The sequence below is a fragment of the Carya illinoinensis genome, chromosome 2 (genome assembly GCF_018687715.1).
Source record: "Carya illinoinensis cultivar Pawnee chromosome 2, C.illinoinensisPawnee_v1, whole genome shotgun sequence".
In the NCBI taxonomy this organism is placed as follows: Eukaryota; Viridiplantae; Streptophyta; class Magnoliopsida; order Fagales; family Juglandaceae; genus Carya; species Carya illinoinensis.
The window spans coordinates 36,707,971-36,729,338 of NC_056753.1; the positions used below are offsets into that span (position 1 = coordinate 36,707,971).

General features: G+C 37.2%; 2 protein-coding genes across 5 annotated transcripts; both read right to left on the minus strand.

The window, feature by feature from the left end:
- Window positions 1-61: 61 nt before the first annotated feature.
- LOC122301503 (omega-3 fatty acid desaturase, chloroplastic-like) lies at window positions 62-3,156 on the minus strand. The gene is made up of 8 exons (XM_043112894.1): window positions 2,169-3,156; window positions 1,839-1,928; window positions 1,627-1,693; window positions 1,430-1,522; window positions 1,133-1,318; window positions 973-1,053; window positions 546-683; window positions 62-462 (listed from the first exon to the last, which is right to left on the minus strand). The coding sequence occupies exons 1-8, from the start codon at window positions 2,684-2,686 to the stop codon at window positions 277-279; spliced, it is 1,359 nt and encodes a 452-aa protein (XP_042968828.1). The 5' UTR covers window positions 2,687-3,156; the 3' UTR covers window positions 62-276.
- Window positions 3,157-4,319: 1,163 nt separating this feature from the next.
- On the minus strand, window positions 4,320-16,528 carry LOC122301505. 4 transcript variants are annotated; one of them, XM_043112897.1, is made up of 24 exons: window positions 16,046-16,528; window positions 15,380-15,495; window positions 15,102-15,186; window positions 14,839-14,892; window positions 14,605-14,696; window positions 14,385-14,488; window positions 12,952-13,021; window positions 11,346-11,805; window positions 10,579-10,911; window positions 10,247-10,456; window positions 10,000-10,098; window positions 9,841-9,913; window positions 7,843-7,970; window positions 7,443-7,734; window positions 7,127-7,365; window positions 6,912-7,036; window positions 6,629-6,746; window positions 6,264-6,319; window positions 6,026-6,119; window positions 5,738-5,927; window positions 5,559-5,627; window positions 5,378-5,481; window positions 5,210-5,272; window positions 4,320-4,747 (listed from the first exon to the last, which is right to left on the minus strand). In XM_043112897.1, the coding sequence occupies exons 1-24, from the start codon at window positions 16,118-16,120 to the stop codon at window positions 4,640-4,642; spliced, it is 3,357 nt and encodes a 1,118-aa protein (XP_042968831.1). In that variant the 5' UTR covers window positions 16,121-16,528; the 3' UTR covers window positions 4,320-4,639. The 4 variants fall into 4 exon arrangements, with proteins under 4 accessions (XP_042968831.1, XP_042968830.1, XP_042968832.1 ...); XM_043112896.1 differs by having other exon boundaries at window positions 12,952-13,027; window positions 16,046-16,527; XM_043112898.1 differs by lacking the exons at window positions 15,380-15,495; window positions 16,046-16,528 and having other exon boundaries at window positions 12,952-13,027; window positions 14,605-14,713.
- Between the last annotated feature and the right edge of the window lie 4,840 nt (window positions 16,529-21,368).

Consider the following 21,368-nt stretch of genomic DNA (forward strand, 5'->3'; position numbering starts at 1 on the left):
TATATCACTTAGCATTTCGCGGCATGTTGATATTAGAGATAGAGAGATCTCAGGAGACAGATTCTCAGGAAACATCTGCATTGTTATTTTCTTTTTTCGAAAAATTGGTTTTATTATACTGAGACATTTATGTCCATGTACAATGTGATAGGCTTCATTATTCCACTACGGTTAATACAGAGATGATTTAACATATAAGCCAGAGTGATATTGATACAAAGACAGATAATATGTCGTAAGTGTAAGAAAACAAATAAAAAATCCATCTTCAGTTGTTCATTTTGATTCCTCGGGTCCATATAGTTGGGGGTCCGTTTGATAGTATACAACATCTCCAGTTTCGCTCACGTAGTGATCTTGTTTCATGCTCCTTATAAGGGTTCCCATTAAATGAAATGGGAGAGGACCAGACTTCTTCGGTTCTCGGCGGTACTTCCCGAGCACAGGCTTAGCTGCCTCAGTCTATATGGTAAAATTTATGGCAATTAGAACAATTTTATGTTGAATTTTGCATTAAGACTAGCTAAGCTGCAAGCAACACTTACTGCTTCTACTAAGTGGTAATGTGGGATTTGAGGGAATAGGTGATGTATGACATGGGTTCCAATATCATGGTGGATGTTATTGATTATTCCATAGTCCCGATCAAGAGTTGTGAGTCCTCCCCTCAGATAATTCCATTCCTGTTTGATGAACACACAACGAAACAATAGGCTATTAAATAAAATGACAAAGTGCTAACCCTGCTTTGTAAGTTAACCTACAAAATTTGACCAAATAGTTAAGGTCCTTGTCTTCGGCATAGTGATTAATTTGTGATTTCAAAGGAGGAGACCCTCAGCAGAACAGGAAACCTCTCTCAGAACAAGCAGAGGGATTCTATGGTATCTTTTGGGTGCACCCACCAAGATTTGCATAAAAGTAGTTGATATGCAATAGGAAAACAAGCGCATGGGAAATTCAGTGCAATACCTTTCCACGATACCAAGGAAGTTTCTCCTCGTGGCCATGGTGATGCAAATAAGTCACTAGATCTAGCCACATTACAAATATCTGCATTTCAATGCGAATTTAGTAAGGTACGTTCTTTCTTATGGCAAAAGTAATTCAAGCACGAAAGAACTGAACCTACCCAGTAGGGAATGAAATAGAGTTTAAGCATCTGGAGAGGACCCATAACAAAGGATAAATACCCAAGCAGAGCAGCCATTGCAGTCCAACAAGCAGTTGAGGTGACAACATCTTTTCTTTCATTTGGGACAAACAAGTCGCTGTTTGGGTGGAAATGAGAGCCCTTCTTTCCAGGACTTCGACCCCACTATAACAAGATACCATAGAAAATCAGAGCCTGGAGTTTTATTCTCGATAAACCAGGCCTAAATTATAAATACATTAGCAGGTATAATCAATTAAAAAGCAAAAGGCTTACCAAATAGAAAGGATAAGCGAGCATTGGAAAAGGAAAGGTGAACCTCAAGGTTCGGGTGACATTATCCAAATTCTTGTAAATTTTCTCGGACAACTGTTTATAAAAATATTAATGTATATCAGAAAGTACATGATTGAAACCAGATAGAACATATTCATTCCCTCAAGAGAGAGAGAGCCATAAACATGTAAACTTACGGGATACCACGATTCATCATTCTCAACGTGTCCATGGTTTTGATGATGAGTCCGGTGGCTAATTCTCCTGCAGTAGACATGACAAGTGAAAGCACAGTGATTACGAGTCATATCATAATGCTAACACCTTTGCAAGCAAGAGAATTAATTCATTTTACAAAGATACAAGTAAAACAGGACAACAGAATCATTTAAGGTTTTCAGGAACTAACCATCCATGGTAGGGGACAAGGATTGAAGAATGAAGGAGATGGCCCACAACACTATTGAGATTAGGATTATTAGAGAAGCTCCCATGGCCACTGCCAAATTAACACAACTCGCATTAAGGAAAAAATATTCAAATTGGATTCAAATCGCCACTGAAGTACAAGAAGAAACTAATAGGAATCCTTGATTCTTGAACAAGATACAGTTTGAAGCCAAACACAACTAACATTATCGGAAGCAAATAAACCAGAAGGCATTCGAGTTCTATATAGAGACAAGTAAATCACGAGAAATTATTTCCAAACTTAATAGAAGGACAGTGTTTGATTTACCAGTCATGGCCAAGAACAAAGAGAGCCCAGAACATTGTCCCCTGAGCAATCCAGTAGAGAGGCCAGACAACCCAATGGTTAAAGTAAGCCGCAACAGCCGCCAACCCAAAGACCACCACCACATCCCTCACAACATAGCTCATAGATCTCCAAGGGTCTTTAACCCAACAATGCTTTGGAATGGCCGCTCGGATATCAGCCAATCGGAAAGGAGGAGGTGAACCTGGGTCGAATTCACCATCATCTTCAAGCCCATTAACCCCACTATCTCTCTCTCTATTTTGATCTCCCTCTCCCACGGATGTGACCCTTAGTGGAGCACTCACATTTAGTGCCCAACTGTTTCCTCTAAACCCACTTGATACTCCCAAAGAGGAAACAAGCCGATAGCTTTTGAAGATTGGCAACGGCCTCACCTCGGAAGGAAAGGAACTGTTTGATGCTAGTCCATCTCGGAGTCGAGGAAAGATTCTAGGAAGAGGCTTTAGGCCACATTCTGTTATGACCCAACTCGCCATTTGAGACCCAGGTACAGAAGCTGGAAGAATTTCAGCTGTGAGTCTTTCAGGCTGAAGAGAGTCGGGCAGAGTTGAAGAGACCTCAGAATGAAGCCTATGAGTACGAACAAAACTAGAGAAGGGAAACGAGTAGATAACAACAGCGCCTCTCTCCTCCGCTTCCACTATCGAACCTCAACTTGTGCTTCTTGTTCCTTGTACCCCCGGTCTCTGTCTATCTGTCTATATAATTCCAATGGCAAGTGCATGTGTACGTATTACCATACGCAGGCATCTTGTCTGCCCCTCAAATGGAAAGGGCTTCTGAACACGTATTGGTTTCGTGTAATGACCAACTCGGTCTCAGTTGTTTGCGATTGGCAAGTGCTTCTGTGGGGTGTATAATCCTGTGAGAAAACGGAAATATGAGTATTGGTTGTGGACGTCGAAATGGGTCCCCACAACTGTGTGAAAGGAAAAAAGAGTTGACATGGTCAAGTCAGGTTCGTAGATGTAGAGTCAAGTGGTGGAATTCTGTGATTTTTTGCTCAAGGTCGTTGTTGTACACCATCAGTCAATTAATTTGCCTTTTCAAAGGGTTTTTGAATGGCTATTCAGTTCATTTGCATCACTCTTTTTAAATGGCCAAATTCGCTCGGCACAAGTTTTTGAAAAGTCTTACTTTTTTTTTCCCATTTTTGGACCTGATTTTCCATTGTAAATCGTTAGCTCTTACCGAGTTTTCACACGCTTTCTTGGTCAAAATTTACGAGGGTTTGAACTGACCCAACTTGGTCGGCGCATGTTTGTTTGACGTTCCGCATGGTTTCACCTAATATGGTATATTTCCTTCGTCAGAGAAGACCGAGTATCATACCGAGGGCTGCCAAACTTCAAGGAAAGTGATCCACTATAGCACTGGTATTGAATTATTTATCTTTATCTTTATTTTTAAATTTAAATAATATTTTTAAATTCATCTATATTGACTTATGCATCTCTAAATTTTTATATAGTTATAAATAATGATTCTTCAAGTTTGAAAAATCATTTTTCACTCTCCAAACATTATTTTTAATTTTTTTTCTCTACTATCCATTAAAACTAACTCCGTAAAATTTATATTAAGATGATTTTAATACATGAAATTTATATTAAGTTGATGATACAAAGTATTTTTTAGTACATATTAATATTTATTGATAAAATTGATCATTTTGATTAATGAAATGAGTAATATTTAGATATATGAAATTGATATTTTTGAACACATGATGTTAATTGTAAAATATATAAATAATAATAATTTTAAGAGAAAAAATAATAATTTTATTATTATTTGATTCAAATATGCAATATGTAAAATTAATCTTTAAAAAATGTAATTTTAAAGGTGATGCATAAGAGTAGTGGTGCTACACCATGCAGGATGGTTCCTGGGAAAACATAAGGTTAGTGATGCGAACTTTTTCTCCTTTACAGCATTATCCCAAAAAGATTTGGGGGCCTTTATTGCTTCGGGATTTTTATTTTTTATTTTTTAAAAACAAACAAATTATGGAACCAGTCACGATCCACATCGATCTTAACAATAAACAGAATATTTGTTTCTTAATTTTTCGGCTAAAAAGCTATATTCCTATTTCGAGTACACTGTTAAAAATTATTTTCCCATTTCCTTATGATGAAAATACACTAATACATATATACAGAGTGTTAAAAATGAAATCAAAATGGATTCATATTTTCCGCTGAATTTAGAAAATGAATTACCTTTTTACACAAACAGGGCCGGAATCAGTAATTAGCTATTAATAAATATTATAATACATGAGAATTTGGTGTGAATGCTTGCTCCAAATTTCTCGTAGAATCCTCGACTAAATTGTGCTGGCTACCTCTGAAAATGCTTAATAAGGACTTAAGCCACTCCAGACCAGGTCAATCGGGATATTATAAATTGATGCCAACATGTCATATGTTCCACCATTTACGACGTTCCATCGTCTTTGCGAGTTCACTTGCCATTGAAGCAAAGTTCTCAGCCCCACTTTGCAGCTCTTCAGTTCTCTGACTGAGCCTCTGGTTTAAACAGAACATAAGCAAATATGCTCAGTTAAAATCAAAGAGGCAATTACTTTATAAGGAAATTTCTTGCAAGTGAGGATGGGCGAGGACAGATATAAAATCAAGAGGGTGAGGATGGGAGGTCAAGAGTCTAAAACAGGGCTGCATGCAAACAGATATAAGATAATGGGAGCTCAATCAAGCACCGGAATAGTGGCATGCTCAATTGTGGTATAATTCAATAACCGTTGTCTGTTATTATCTTATATATAAATGTTTCAAGTCCAAAGCATCAGATTGCTCGAGGAATCATGTGGCAACCAAAGAGATGGGATTCAACATAACTAATTCTAAAGTTTGTTCTATATTATCCAAATCAACCTAGTTACATTGTTTGGAGGACTGAGAGCTTATGGTTGGACAAGTTAATCCAATGTCATAACTAGATGGGAATGAGGCATTCATGAACAAGCATACCTCAAGTTTTTCTTTCCGCTCTACAAGCTTATCCCGTGCATGTGCAGCTGCTGAAGAGGCATCCTGAACCCACTGACCATGTCAGAATACATAACTTACAAATGTAAAAGCGTTAACTAAATTTTCCAAATAAAATTCTTATTGCCTAAACAATTCACATAACATTACCCCCGCCTTTCTGTATTTAGCCTTAATTTCTTCGGCTGTCCTCAGTCTTGGTGTTGTCTCAGTAGATGCACCCTCAAATAATCTCTCTCTCTCCGTGCCCTTAACTGCCAAGCAATAAAGAGAATGTTAAAGTTCATTCGGGTTAAAAGGCATCTACCTGAAAATCAAGTAATAGGTATACCTCTCCCATCATTATTGCTCTTCTGAAAGGAAGAAGAGACTGCCATGGGTTCATCAATTTTGATATCATCTGCACCAAATCAAATCATATTACTCAGTCGGGAGAAAGAAGGAGGGGGGGGGGGGGGGGGGGGGGGGGGGGGGAGAGGAGGATGAAGGTGAATAGAGCAGATATAGAACCAATGTTGAGCTCCACAATGTCTTGGTCATCTGTTACTGCTGCGGGAGCCTTTAAGAAAGGAGGGGTTGAAAATAAGCTTTCTAAATGTGAAAAATTATTCTTATGAGCCACAGTAAGATCTGCATTGTGCGCCTCTCTAATCGCTTTAAAGGTCTTAATCACACCACCTAACAATCCAGGGGCAGCATCCTGTATCAACAGAAGTTAGACAAAATCCTAGATTCTTCATTCCTAGATTCTTCATTGAGAGAGAGAGAGAGAGAGAAGCCCAAATAATAAAGTGCAACCTGTCTGTTCTTCTGATTTGGAGAGTTGATGATGGAGGCATCTACAGCAGCTTGCAGGACTTTACTGTGAAGACCAGGCAAGGACTCCGGAATCCTAAATAAGTAAATAGCTCTTTTAGAAAGTAGTCAGGAACAGAATGTTTGTCTTTGCATTACACATGTTTGTTTAAAGCTTAATTGCACAACAATACACAAACACACATACTAGAGAGAGAGAGAGAGAGAGAGAGAGAGAGACCTGAAGTCATTTTCATTGGCCAATATGGATATTGCAGCAAGTTCGCACCCATTGACCTACAAAGGCAACTAAATTCACATTAGACATCACACCACAAAGTTTTAACATGGGAATACAAACCATTAAGGGTTCAGTGTTACAGACTAAATCACATGGTACGTCTGTGTATTACTGTCTAACCAACAAGGAATAAAGTGTAATTTTTATTTGTATTATTTAAGATAAAAGACTAGAGTGTAAGTTTTATTTGTAGCATCTAACCTAGAAGAAAGAAATAACTAAAGCCAGTCTCTCACCATTGAATTTGTAAAGAAAGTTTAAACTTTCATTTCAACAGGAAAGATCAAATTAATAGAAAAACCAACCAGAATAATTTGGCCGTTATGGGAAGAAAACATTGTCTTCTCCATGTTAGTCTTGAAGTTCCACCTTAGAATTGACATTAAACTTGTTTCTCTCAATACTTCAAGAGTTGGCAAAGACCTGTCCAAAGACGATTAACTTCCTCTTATTACAACTGGGTGTACTTACATAATCTTAGAAAAATGAAAAAGTCAGTACCAAAAGCATGGATCTACCAACTGGTACAAACAACAGGGTCATAAAAAACATTTCAGACTTTTCAGCAGCAATCAGTGAGCACTTCACCTGATCTCAATGACTCCACTCTGATAGAGAACAACCAGTCCACACTCTTTCTCATCTTTCTTCAAGGTTGTAGTCCAACAACATCGCTGTACAAAACTCACCTTCCCAATTGGCTCTCTGTCACCCTGGAAATAAGGCAGTTCCCTATACTGGATTATATATAGATAGATATATTGGGAGATGAGTAAAAAGGATAATAGATACACAAGGGGCACCTCAGTCATAGACTTCAAAGGGTATAATAGCAATGCATCTTCACAACAAAGTAAAAAGAATAAGCTCATTGATTGCAACCCAAAACACGCAGTTTCGCTTGAGGTTTCAAGTTGAACTTCATGTGGTGTACTTCCAGACTGCAAATTACTTTGTGCAGATTCACCTTTATCTTCACTTTTTGGATGTGAGTTCAATGAATGCTTTTTATTGGACACATCAGGGATGAAATTCCTCCCGTCTGCATGAAGAGAGTTCTTGGCATTATACTCCAAGGTAGAGTAGAAAATCTAGTTTTGCTCCACTGAATATACTTGCCTATCATGTACATAGAAATGGCAGCTGAATCCTTTTCTGGGTTCATTGACCAACTGCTAACCATATTGCCTGTCTCACTATCCATGACAATGATGTGTGCATTGCTGGTCATTACAAACACCAGCTCCTGTCCAAGATTTTTTGAAATTTTGGATTCAGAGTCCTCTGGACTGTTTATTACATTTGTATCTGAAAACGTTTTCACAGCAAGAGAAATGACAGGGGCACTTGAGTTGGTTACACAGTCTGTAACAAACAAAACTGATTGTGTACTGATATCAAGCACCGCAACCTGTAACATGAATGGAAATGTAAATTCTTAAACTTACTAAGCTAAAAAATTTCAACAACCACCACGAATTAAAGAATGATACTGTCATGAAAATCTAAACACACTCACCCTGCCACATTCAAATCCTACGGCAAGTCGTGATCCAAAATTTGCAAATTGCAGGGTGCATATACGAGAATTGAGGAGGGAAAATACAGCTGAGCATTGAGGCCCTTCCCCTTGGTGCATGCTATGAACTGCACGCAGCTTACACAACAATTAGCGCATAATGAAGACTGAAAGCATCAACACTATCAACTGTATTGTACATCGACAGAGTTGTATCGTAGACAAAACTAGCTTTAATCATCACAATACCATCAACGGGTCAAAATTGGTTTGCCTAACTTCATTATAGCCTTGGTTTTTATACCATTTTACTAACAACATTCTAGTCATTGATGGATGAAAGGAGCACAAAAATAAGATTCATTACCAAAGAAGTAAAATCTGGTTCATACACAAATACAAATATGCAGTAGCCCACCAGCCTAGCTTCTACTGCATCACAAAATTGGGATGGCAGAACATTGAACCACAAATATAATTTTTTAATCAATGGAATAAAATTTTCCTAAAAAAAAATGATATTTGCAGTCCTAAGCAATATTTTAAATTCCATGCCGTACCGGCCAATATCTCTCATACCAGAATAGCGATCGGTACAGGAAATGTATGTGTTTTGTACCGGGTCAAATACTGGCCACACCGGTGAATTTTCAGTCAATACAGGCCAATTTTCGATATACTGGTCGAAATTAGTAAATTTTTGTAATTAATGTAAAAATTTTGATTTTTTCATAATTTTCACTCCAATTATCACATCTGAAGACTTTTCTTAACTTTTTTAATCCCCTTTTCTCGAGGACTAAAAATCAAATCCCTACTTCCCTTTTCGTGATGAAGATGAGTGATTATTTTTTTAAATAGTTGGATTGAGAACTTAGAAGTATTATTGAGTTTTATAAATGCGTTTTAACTTTTTAAGACTTGCATTGATATTATTTTGAAAAATAATTTATACATATATAATTTATTTATTATATATAAGACTATTCGGAAATGGTACCGGTTCCGAAATATTTCGTTACAGTGCTTTAATTGAAATGGTATTCAAAACTTTGGTTCTAAGGTGTGCAAGCCTCGCGTACTCCCTTTGAAAAAATTGGGTAAATCTGGGACCCACACTTCCTTTTTAATGGTAGACCCCACTTTTTTTCAAATGGAGTGTGCGGGACTTGCACAACCTAAGACTGTATCTAGCATTACTCTTTCCTAAAGTAGATATTTCCACAACTTAAAAAAAATGTTAACTGTACATGGAAGGGACAGAATCACTAGTGGAAGGGAAAAGTGTGGGAAACCACATATAAAATCCTCTCAAATCATGTAACTTCTTGAAGCACAATTTTTTTTGTTTCGGCAGGAGCGAGTGCAAAGTATGACCTTTTGAGATTTGGAACAACTGGAAAAGCACCACTTGGTGCAAGTTCTTTGAGAGAGAACTGGTGGACATTGAGTGACAAGCAGGTATCTAGGAATCTATTAGCAACACTTGCAGCAGACCTTCTTTCCTTAAGTAAAACTTTCATAGTTCCCAGCTAGAGGTTGAGTTCAGGCCACCAGGAAAGAAGATTGTCAATTTGATATGCAACCTTAATATGGATTAACTAGACTGATAGTTGTGTTGTGCTCAAATCACACATCTTACACACAACCTTGGAAAGACGACAGTGAGTCCTTTGACATTCCCACCACTCAACCCTGGAAATCCTTAACGACTTGGGTTGGCTAGGTCAATCGTTTTCACTCTTAAGCTCTATCTAGACTCTAGGCCTTTAAGGCCTCAAAAATCCCATACATCCTTTGTACTTTTGAGGTTTTTAGAAAATCTTTTACTACTTATAAAAAAGTTAATTTTCTATTTCTCATCCTAGCCTTCAAATTGACACCTTTGCTTGCTCCCTTTTTGTACAGTTAATTTCAAGCAAACTATTAAATGAAGAACTTATCCTACCTGACATTTGAAAGGGATACAAAGACAGAGCTGTGTACAGTAAGCCAAACCTTCATTTTCAGTTTCTGTCACGAAGTGCAAAATCGTATCATCTGAACTACGCATTAGTTTGTAAAGGAGAACCTACATACAATCAAAAGTGACAACAATCTCTAAAACATGAAGTCTTGATTGCTTTAGAAATAAGGCAGAAAAACACTAACTCATACCAGACCATATTCATTGCCAATGGCAAGACTTAAAGTTTCAGAGCAGAAATCCAATGCTGATATTGATGCACTTGTACCAGCAATATTGATGCCATTCACCTGTCATATGCAATATAAATTCTATCGTAATCATTTTCTAAACTAAACAGTAAACAGAATTATTGATTACCATTCAAAGCCAGGGGGGCTAAGCTCTCTATTACGTTTGAAAATTAAAAGTACATATTACTAAAAAGAACTTGCTAACCTCAGCTCCTAAAAGATAAATAAGTGACAAGACTGGATATGTGGCATCCCATACTCGAACAGATCCATCTTTGTAACCTGCTATGTATAATCTCTCAATGTGATAATCTTCAGAGTCAAGAAGCTGACTGGGAACACCACCAGTTAGAGGCCACTTTGTACCTCCCATATCTGGAGTGTGAGCTGCATAAAGTTTTGCAGCTGAGGCAGCCTAAACAAACAACAAAAATATAATCAACAATGGAGGATGATGTGTATCAATGTTTTTGAAGTTTATAAATTTAATTGGAAACTGACATTAATACCAGGGTGGTGCTAACAAATGTGCAGTACCTCAGACAGAACCTTTGAGAACTTCCCATCTCTAGAAACCAATCCAAGCTTCGCCACAGTCATGTATGGATCAAGAGTGGGTATGATCATATGATACTGCAATGCAACTGCAGAAGCCTTCTTCTCTTTTTGAGAAATTAAGGCAGACAAGCAATTATTGTCGTAGATATGCAGTTTTCCAGGACTTGTCAATACAACTAGAGACATGGTACCATTCGCCGTTCTACCAGCACTTGGTAATAGAACCATATCCGCAAATCCATCAAGTGTAAGGTCTACACGTCCGATGCATTTCATACTTTCAATCCCAGAAGACCAGTCTAGGCTCAAAATCTGTAATATGGAAAATTAATATACACACAAACTTGAATGAATACTTCAATAATGTCCTGCTAATGTAATAAAAAAAATCAAATGACATCATAGTCGAAGAAAGCTAATTTATTGGCTATTAAAAGGAATCTATTACTGAAAATAATGTCCTTTCTTCCTTTCCTTCTATCACAGCTATAACCTCAAATGTTAATGTTCATGTTAGCATGTTCCTAAACCTGTAATGTTAAAATAAGTTTCTTTGATCACTACTACCCGCTGGCTCCTGGTTCAAGTGGTAAAGGGGGTGGGTGGGATCATGATAGGTCTTGTTTTAAATCTAATTAAAACATGAAAAAGAAGGATATTTTTTATCACTATTTGGCAAATATCACAAGAATATATATTTAATTAAGACTAACATATGAAAAACCGATTTTGAGTTAAAAACAAACCGTCAAAACCTCTTCTGATCCAACTTCATCACCGCCATATACAAAAAGTTGGCCTTCACAATCATTAGCAGATCTATTCATAGCCCAATGTAAAACAATGATTGGGAGTCTTCTGCTACCTGATGATAATTGCAACTTAACAACATTGTTAAATGATTTTTCAGCTTTCTGATCTGTGGTAGCGGCAGTATTTAGTAGGTTCCAAAACATTATATCACCATCTACATAGCCAACTGCAAGAACCGACCCATTATTAGATGCCCAACAAAGAGAGCTTATCTCTTTGTCCATTTCTCTATCGTCTGATACATCATCAGGCTGCTCATGTCTTGTGTCTTTTGGACAATGAACCACGGTTTTATCCTTCAATAGGAGGTCCTCATAGCCTCTAATAAGAACAGTGCAATCTTCCGAAGCATCCCATAGCACCATCACCCCATTCTGATATGCAATCAGCAATCTGTGAAAGGAAGCATTCTTTCAAAATGCATCAAACAGAATGAGTAAATTACAGTAAATGTACAGCGTGCAACACTCTTTGGATAATGGGCTAATTATTAGAAGCATGCACATGGCATGGTAAAAGATAGAGTTTAAAAGTATACATTCAAACACACATCAAAATTTCAAACTGTGACAAATCTCAAACTCAATGACACAGCTAAGTAGGTTTTGGGGTTGGGGAGAGAGGGCAGGAGGGGGCAATTGCCCTCCTTGTGGAAAACGTTTGAACCTTCTACAGGTTGTGTTCTGCAAGTTTGATCCCCAGGACTACTGAAAAAAATCGGAGTCCTGATAGGTTGCTTGAAATTAACGATTTGCCCTGAGCGTTTGTGATTTACACTTATCGATATGATTTACATCATAACCAACTGATTATTTTTTCTTGTATCAGACTTCAATAAAACAATACAAAAAAAATATCTCCTGCCTTGTACAATTTCTTTTGGGGTTCAAATCCCATAAAAATAAGAGTAGGGGAGAAATAAAGAAGAAAATGAGGAACCAGGATTCTACCCATAGAGAGAGAGAGAGAGAGAGAGAGAGAGAGAGAGAGAGAGAGAGAGAGAGGGAAATGAACAAAAGGGCCTTAATGTAATATGTCACCTCTTGAAAATGATAAAAATAAAAATGGTGACAGTGGCTCAAACTCTTAATGCCACAAAAAAAAAATGATGTTACCTCTCAAAAATGATCAATAAAATATAGTAAAAGGCGCTCAACTCTTAATAAAATAAGCCGTTCGTCTTTGTGAAAATTTTTGCATAAACTATTAATGCTAGTTTGTTTTTGTTCCTTGATAGAAATAATTGTTGAATTCAATGTGTGTGTGAGTGTTACAACCTCTTCCCCCCATCCTTTGTATTCAAATCCTGGCTCCACCACTCCTCAAATGCTCAGTCCATGGCCACTCTAAATTTCCTAAAATAATAATACGAGTATATATTCATACTTCTCAAACCATGCATTGGCCTATCCAATACATAGTCTCTAGACCAGTCTCAATAAAACAATGGCTTTGGTTACCAGTAGAGAATCATAAAACCCAAACTCATGGTTTGAAATGAAAAATAAATAAATTATACTAGTAAATCTCTGGTCTTGCCTATTTCCCTGGGAACAAGGTTGGTGGAGAACTCCAGCAATAGGAAGATGATCTTCCAATGACAGCCCAGCTGCTTCTGCAGAAATGAGCAGACTTTTAGACTTATTTATATATAATTGTCACAGAGCTACCTAATTCTCCTGAATGCAAACACAGCATAAATGGCCATATGCATACATACAGGTGAGAACTGAAAATTAGTGTCATGGCTTCATCTCTTTAGTTTTTCTCGTTTTCATTAAATTTTCATCTCTGCAGTTTCAAGCTTATATCGAAGTACTTGTCTATAAAATTTCTAGTAGATGTTTAGGCTGATTAACATATACACAAATGTTTGCTGGTATATCAGGCAGAAGATAATCTACGTACCAATAAAAACAATAGAATGTCTCCAAGTGTGTAGTTCTCATTACTAGAATGAAGTATTCCTCCTACTGAAGAAAAATCATTGAGGATCAAAACACCATGGACGCATACTTATGACACAATTTATTATCCTTCCTTTTGTTCAACGTTTTGATTCCTAGAAAGTAAGTCAGCCAGTCCCAGAGGCTAATTTGGTTAAAATCCAATTCAACCAGCATGATGAATAAAGTTTTCGTTCAATGTTTTTGGTATATGTTCATAACACTATTATACCTACTATGTATATTAGTTTTTTTTTACTGGCACCGGGTGTCCAAGAACAGCGTCTCAACTAATCTTGGTGGTGCACAGGCCCTTGGCAAGGAGTTTCCCGCAAGTCCACCTTGGGTAATTCAAGGGGAAAATCTCCAGTCCAATGGCCCCTAGAAATTATTTGCACCCAGTGGGATTTGAATTGTGGACCTTGGAGGGAGCATACCACCAATGCCAAGGCCTTTACCACTTGAGCCAACCCATAGGGGTTCTACCTACTATGTATATTAGTGAAATTATTAAAAGAGAAAGCCCAATAAAACCTCAGGTGTAAAATAAAATTTGATGGCATATATTTGCCACCACATAAAAATTTTTCCGGCCAGACGTATGAGAAGCATTATACCAACATAAAATGGTTTGAAAGTTGGTGACTCGGTGAGAAGTCAGCCAAGAACTACAGCCAAATCCCCCTCCTCCTGCTGTCTGTCTGTCTTTGCGTGTGTGAATTGGCCATTGCATATATGGACAACCATAGTATTTTATCTCTCTAAATGTATTCATATGACACTTATTATTTCAAGAAATAAAATATCATATCAAAAACCACCAATTGGAGTATATCAGTTAGACATAGATGCCATAATGCAGTGTATTCAGTGCTGTGTATTTATACCCACACGCAAGTTATCTATATCTCTTCCCCAATTTTTTTTTTTTTAAGATACATATAAAAAAGATCTACAAACAAAGATACAGGTGTTCCAATCCAACACAGTGATGACAACACCCAATTGAAATGATAGAGCACTTACCGGCTATGATATTCGTGGAAACACAATATGGTAATTGTGTAATATTTCTGCCTTCAGCATCATACTTTAGCACAGATACCATCCCATACTCACATCCTATATACCTGTACATAATGACAGGTTAGCAACACTCCACATGTCAAGATTTCACTCAAATTCACATCCAATATAAGTGAAATGAAGATGCAGCTATAACAATCATTTTAACAAAGTACCATACATGTAAGCGGTGCCATCAATGACAGAGAAAGCAGTTATATTGGACTCCCACTGTAAAGTAGAAGCTATTTGCCTGTGTTCTAAATCCCAGACCTGCCAACATCAGTAACCTATTAAAGCTGTCAATTTCGTCAGGGGCATACTGCAAGAATTCTCAATAACAATAAAGACCCAGGTAAAGTTTAGCTAGAGAAAAAATAGTTAAAAAGAATGGATAGCTCATGAAGAATAATACCTGAATTTCGTTTTCATTTGAGACACTGGCTAGAAAACCTTGATTTTGTAAGAACTGTGGGGAACAAAAACAATATATTCATTTTTTGAAATGATGGACTAAGAGCTAATATGTCGTGAGTATGGGAAAGAATAGATATCAATAAACAAAACACAAATGTAAAATTCATTGAGGGAAAATGCAGAAAGTAGTTTTAGTGAAATCATGCAACAGATATTGTTAAAGCACCTACAGATTAAGCTTTACAAGTAAAACTTACAAACCTGCAAGTGTTTAAAGGGCAATTGCCTAGGAGATGTAAGAAGCGCTTCAATGTTATCACCACCAATCACTTTTATCCTGCCATCCCTGCAGTGAGCAAGGGGAATAAAACTTAGTTTCTTAAATACTCTTTTGGTTTAGAAACTTCCGAAGTCAAATCAACATTAAAAGCAGAGATTGGCAGTTCTCCACAGAGAATAAACAGATTGAAGCATTTTGGTGTCAAAAAATGCTAAATGTTCTTAGAATCATGAAGCAGTGAATTATGTAGTTAACTCACAGAGTTCCTATGGCCAATAGGCTTTGAATTGGGTCCAAAGCAAGGATGGATGCAGTAGAAGGGATCCCATAGTGAAGTGTTACACGTGGATCCAAGTCCACTGGTGTCAAACTTATCTGCGTCACATCATGATGTTCAAAAGTTAGTTAGATAAATTTAAGAGTAAAAACAGAGAAAATACATAACAACGCAGATTTGCAATGTATGGAGCACGTCCATTTAAAACTTCATTCGTCATCTACATCGCAATATATCTTTATTTCCTTTGCATCGGCATCCTCTAGTTTTTAAGCTGACAGTGCGTGGAAATCATTACTAGTAAATGGTTCAGTTTATTCCCCAGCATACGATTAAGTATCATACGATGAATTAAGGATGCCGGGATGATTAGGCCGAACTAATTAAGATTTTAAGAACGATATGAAGGATGCTGGTCCTTTCCTCTGTCAATTTAAAATAATTAAAAACAAAACAACACAAAAGCTCTCGGTGCTCTTGAATTTTGAATTCGGAGAATTTTTCAATGCTATCGGTGCAGTATTGTCCATTTTAAATCAATAAAATAGAGAAGAGAGAAAGTCATCAACAAAAAGTATCTTTCAGATTATCGAATCGATAGCGTTGACCAATCGAAACAGAAAAATCAACCTCGCGATGCGACGATACCTGAGGAGAATGGTGTTCAGCGGTGCCCTCTGGAAATAACTTAGCAAACATGGTGGTGGCCAAATTCGAAGACATGGCTGTGCTTTCCTCTGCTGCTACAAATAGTTCTTGACGTATTGTACGGATAACGATGGTGTTGTATGTTGGATTGGATCTTTATGGGGAATTGAGCGCCTGATTGACGGCGATGCTAGGACGAGGGGTCCCGTGTTTAGTTCACCGTTGGGGGAAGCCTTGCAGGAGGTTCAGGCTTGGAGAAAAGTGAGGACCCACAAAGGTAAGTGTCCCTTGTCCAAGGACTAGACCGGGAGTCGCTTATTTGGATCTGGGTTTCCCATGTTGCCCAATTGGATCGGGGAGTCAGAAACTTGATTCTTCTTGGGCTGTCTTCGTTTATCTCGTAGGTGACGACGACATTCTGCCTTGATTAATTGTAGTTATAGGGATATGCAAATCTCATGTAGACGTTATAGGGTGGGTTTGCTGGTTCAGTTAAACCTGTCCTATTGATCGATTTTATACATCCTGCCATATATTTGCCAATAATTGCAACCTGCATCCCACAAACAACTGAGCATGTGCCGTGAGAAGGGGTGTAATTGGTCCAAATAGGGTTTATGAGATCGGATCAAAAATTTCAATTCACTCTTTTTTCCAACCTCGACTGGACCGTCTATCCTTATGGATCAGACAATTAACTGTCGGTCCATTCGGTTCAAGTCAATTCAAATAAGTTAGTTTCATGTCGTTCAGCCTAATTGACATTTCATTAAATTTTTTTGCCCAACAACTATATCTAATCCTTTTTTCACTGTTTTTCAACTCAACATAAGCTCAACATATAAAAAGTAGAGAAAAAGAAATTGAAAATGATGCAATATCATCCAAATTTCGAATAAAAATTAAAAAAAAATAGAAAAATAAAGGAAAAAAATATACATACAAAATATATATGATATTTTTAAAAATTATATATTACACTTCATTCGGTCTAATCTAATCCGGTTAAAAAAAAATTACAACTCAAGACCGGACTAAAAACCAAAATTCTCATATGGCATGGATCGAGACCGACCAACATGCTTATCAATCCGATAAGTTTACACCCCTAGCCGTGAACTCAAAAAAACAGGGCCCGATTTCACTAGTGGAAGATTTGTTGTATTTTGCAATTAATATGATAACTGGCACACTAATTGTTTTTTTTTTTTAACTTTTTTTTTTTATAAAAAACAAACTTCATTCATAGTGCTCTGTAACTGAAATTGAATACACAGAGATATTTCCTCCAGTACACTGTACAATGATAAGAGTCCCTAATGCCTAAAGCATTTCTTCCTAAGGCATGAGCAACTGTGTTATTATAACGTACAGTATGCTTCACAAACCATGAGTCAAAAAATGCCAATGTCAATCTATTGTTAGAAGTAAGTTGTCCTAGATAATAATCTATCTCAATAGATGAATTGAGACCTTGTATGACTTGCAATGCGTCTCCTTCCAAGATTATGTCCTTGCATCCCAAATTTTTGTTAAAAATAGTGGCTTGTAGAGCTATATACGTTTCAGCTAGTAGAGGGTCAGGGAATAAATCCCTCTTCATTCTCAATGAAGTAGGACATTTCCTTCCCAATCATGAATGACAACACCTATCCCCACCTTACAATAGACCTTATCCAAAGCTGCATTCCAGCTCAACTTGAACTTACCTCTTGGTGGAGCCTCCCAAGATCTATGTAAAACCAGTCCAGTTTCCACCTTGTCGTTGGTTTGTCGAATTTGTTTGAGGTCCTCTAATGGCAGTTTTGATTATCGGACAATGGCATTAGGATGAATGATAGAATCTTCTACATATCACTTTCAAGTTTTAGATGGGAATTTTAGATGGGATTAGAAGAAAATTTTCATATTTTTAAAAGATTTTAAGAAACTTTCATAGTTTTGAGATCAATATTATTTTTTTTTTATCATTTTTTTAAGTTTAAATAATAACGTTTAATTTTTTTGGGAGGCAATGTGGTTCTGCCACTGGATCTTTGAATAGTAATAAAAAATTAGTAAAAAATCATAAATAATAATAAAAAAATAGTGAATAATAGTAAAATAGCTTGAAGTAATTTATTATGGCATGAACCACAATTCGAATTAAATGCCATTCTCCAACGGATTTATAAATGGTGAGGTTTCTGGGACCTTTCTTTGGGTTTGTTGAATTATCACACACAGATTAACATATATGTTTGTTTTCTCATTTTCTGGTCTGGCTATGTAACATGTTACTTGCATCAATAGCCATTTGATTTCTTAAAGTTTCGGATATTCAGAACTGCCGGACCTCGCAGGCTCGCCGAATCTCCCATTCGCGACAAGGGGTAATGCCTTTAGAATCTGAACGGTAAGGACGCATTTCGAGTTCGAGGCAAAATGGATGGGTTATGTTGGGCCGAAATTCATACTGTTGCGAATAAGGCTCAAAAAATACATCCAGTCCAATTAAAACGCCGCGATGGGGCGGCTGCTCGGAACTCAATCTCAAAGAAGCCTCATCATTCCGTTAAGGTTGTTAATTCATTCTCATGCACGTAGACTTTTCTATTTGTACGGTTTTTACTTCGTTTTGCATTTCTTTTTAATATTTTTGCCCACTGGATCAAATGAGATGACATGTCCTGAATGGTGTTCATTTTAGATATCTTCAAATGGATGATTTTATAACTTATGATCTTGGAACATCTGCGAATTTAATCCTTTAGTTAATACTCTCATATTCCTTGGGTACATATTTTATATCCAACTAGTTAGGGTGGCTAATCTGTTATTAATTTGGTTTTCAAATGCAAGTAACTATATAAATATATATGTATATAAGAAAAATTTTATTCATCATCCTCATACCATACACTATACATAATTTTTTTTATTTTTTTACCAAATATATAGTGTATGGACAATGAGTAGAATAATTCAATTAATTTTTAAAAAATAAAATAAAAATAAATGTGGTGTGTAAGAATGATGATTAGCAAAACTAGTGCATATAAATGTGGATGGACCATTTCAACCGGAGGGTCTTGGAGCATATAAAAAGGATTCATAATATATTAAATACCAAAAAGTCCAGAGTTTGAATCCAGTATGAGCCCAAAAGTCATGAATGGATGGCTAAAAGGAATTCAAAAAGAAACATACATGGCGCCACATTTAATGGAAGAATAAAAATAACAAGAAGTGATAGGATTATTCAAAATTCTAAGCCTTGATTTGTTCCGGTAAATCCTGAATGAAATATGTATGACAAACGAGCTTATATATACAGATAATCTTTAAGGTTTAAAAGAACAATCTTTCTGAACTGACTTTAGCATCGGAGTGTTTGTAGGAGGAGCTCCCTCAAGTTCCATAAAAGAAGAATGGCTGAACTGTGGAAGATTGGAAGTGAGACATGTCTCGAACAAAATGTTTGCTGAAATTCTCTCTCTCTCTCTCTCTCTCTCTCTCTCTCTCTCTCTCTCTCTCTCTCTCTCTCTCTCTCTCTCTCTCTCTCTCTCTCTCTCTCTCTCTCTCTCTCTCTCTCTCTCTCTCTCTCTCTCTCTCTCTCTCTCTCTCTCTCTCTCTCTCTCTCTCTCTCTCTCTCTCTCTGTGGGATTTTGAACTTGCCTTGGCTTGGAAAAAAAGTGATGTTCCAACCATCAAACTGATGCCCACGGGAAGAGAAGTGAACAGGTACCCAAACAATATGTTGGTGTACTCACGCACAGAAAGGGATTCCTTAGGCTTTACTTTCCTCAAACATAAAGTTACTATATATAGTTATTAGGATCTGTTTTTGTTTTCTAACTAACCATACTCTCAAAAGTCCTTATACATCAACTGCAGTTGGGTAGTTGTTGGGACAAAGGAGCATCTCATTGAGCTCAACGAGGAATTACACACGAAAATAAAAAGGAGAGGGAGTTCGGGATTTCGACAGAATTATGAAGGTAATCAACTCTGGCACCAACTTAAAACATTGACATAGAACTTTAGCAGGTGAGCGTGAATAGAAGAATGGCAACTGCCAACAGTGATTTTAGCACTATAAAAAATCATTAATTTTGCGTTTTTCTTTTCAAATCTCGGAAATAAAATGTTCAAACTAATTGAGAGGAGTCAGGACAGATATTTTGTCGATTAAAAAAAAAAACATGAGAGGAAAGAGCAAACTCGATAGCTGTTTCCGAATATTTTAATTGGCTTCGATCTAAAACAGTAATAAATAGGAGAATAACTTATAACCGGTAGCTCCTATAAGCGGTGAAAATCGGAAACTAATGGCAACGTGCCACGTAAGACGTTGATGAAGACTTTACCTCCTCTGCAGCTCAGGGTATCTATTCCCTCCTCTTTCTCTGCTCTATCACTCTCTCTTCTTTCTTTTCTTCTTCAAGAAAACCATTCAAAAACAACCCAAAAAATCCTAGATTTTTTTCATCAAACCTTGTTAAACTCAAGAAGATGCTATTCTACAATTGATTTAGACCTAAATAGATTAAACATTCAAAAAATAAAAGTAAAAACCAATGCAAACAAAACCACAGATTTTTCATTCTAGATTACACAGATTTTACCATGATGAAGATTGTGGGTTCGTTGTTGTGCGAAAAGTGAAAAATCTAAGCCGAAAACCATATTTCTCATGCCAAAACTTCTGTCATCCTTGCGAGAGCCTGTGAGAATTCTTGTCTTCGGTCGCAGTCGTGGGCGAAGGATTTTCTGGGTTGCAGTCGTCATCTCTTCGCCGTCTTTGATAGCCATTGTCGATCTCTGAAGGATTCCGGTTATATGCTTTTATGCTTCATGTCCAGGTCCTCACACTCCAGGTTTACTCCATTTTCTCTCCCATATCTCCTCCTGGTTTTCTCCTTTATGGGTCTTTATCCTTGCACATTGCTGCTTTGTGTTTAACACAGAACAACTAAGCATTATCTAGCTATCTGTTTTATTTCTCAGCCAGCCCTTTCCTCACCACGAAACTATATGTCCAGCAACCCAAGCATGCATGCCCACTGCGTCTCCAACTTTTACAACAAACTTCTCCTTCGCATCCAACCGTAGCACCCTGCAGGCATCAATGCTGCCCTTCAACACCATGCTCCAACCCGTCACCTCTAGGCCGTAGAACCCATATCCTCAATTTCTGAAACCAACCACTGTCCCTCCACGCCAACAACCACCCATCACCCTTAAGCCAACTGCACAAGGAAATCTACACTCTGTTTTCAAGCACCGAAACAGAGGATTTAGTTCCATTGGGAGCACCTCAGCCATCCATACTCAGCCATAG

Bases quoted from the DNA above. Each gene is read 5' to 3' on its own strand.
- LOC122301505 (XM_043112896.1), bottom strand. From the start codon at position 16,120: ATGTCTTCGAATTTGGCCACCACCATGTTTGCTAAGTTATTTCCAGAG. The intron at 11,806-12,951 runs GCAAGACCAGAG...TTCCTTTCACAG, and splicing joins CCTTGTTCCCAGGGAAATAG to ATTGCTGATTGCATATCAGA. The intron at 7,366-7,442 runs GCAAGTATATTC...CTCTTCATGCAG, and splicing joins CATTTCTATGTACATGATAG to ACGGGAGGAATTTCATCCCT.
- LOC122301503 (XM_043112894.1), bottom strand. From the start codon at position 2,686: ATGGCGAGTTGGGTCATAACAGAATGTGGCCTAAAGCCTCTTCCTAGA. The intron at 1,929-2,168 runs GTAAATCAAACA...TTAATTTGGCAG, and splicing joins TTTGTTCTTGGCCATGACTG to TGGCCATGGGAGCTTCTCTA. The intron at 1,523-1,626 runs GTAAGTTTACAT...TTTTATAAACAG, and splicing joins ATGATGAATCGTGGTATCCC to TTGTCCGAGAAAATTTACAA.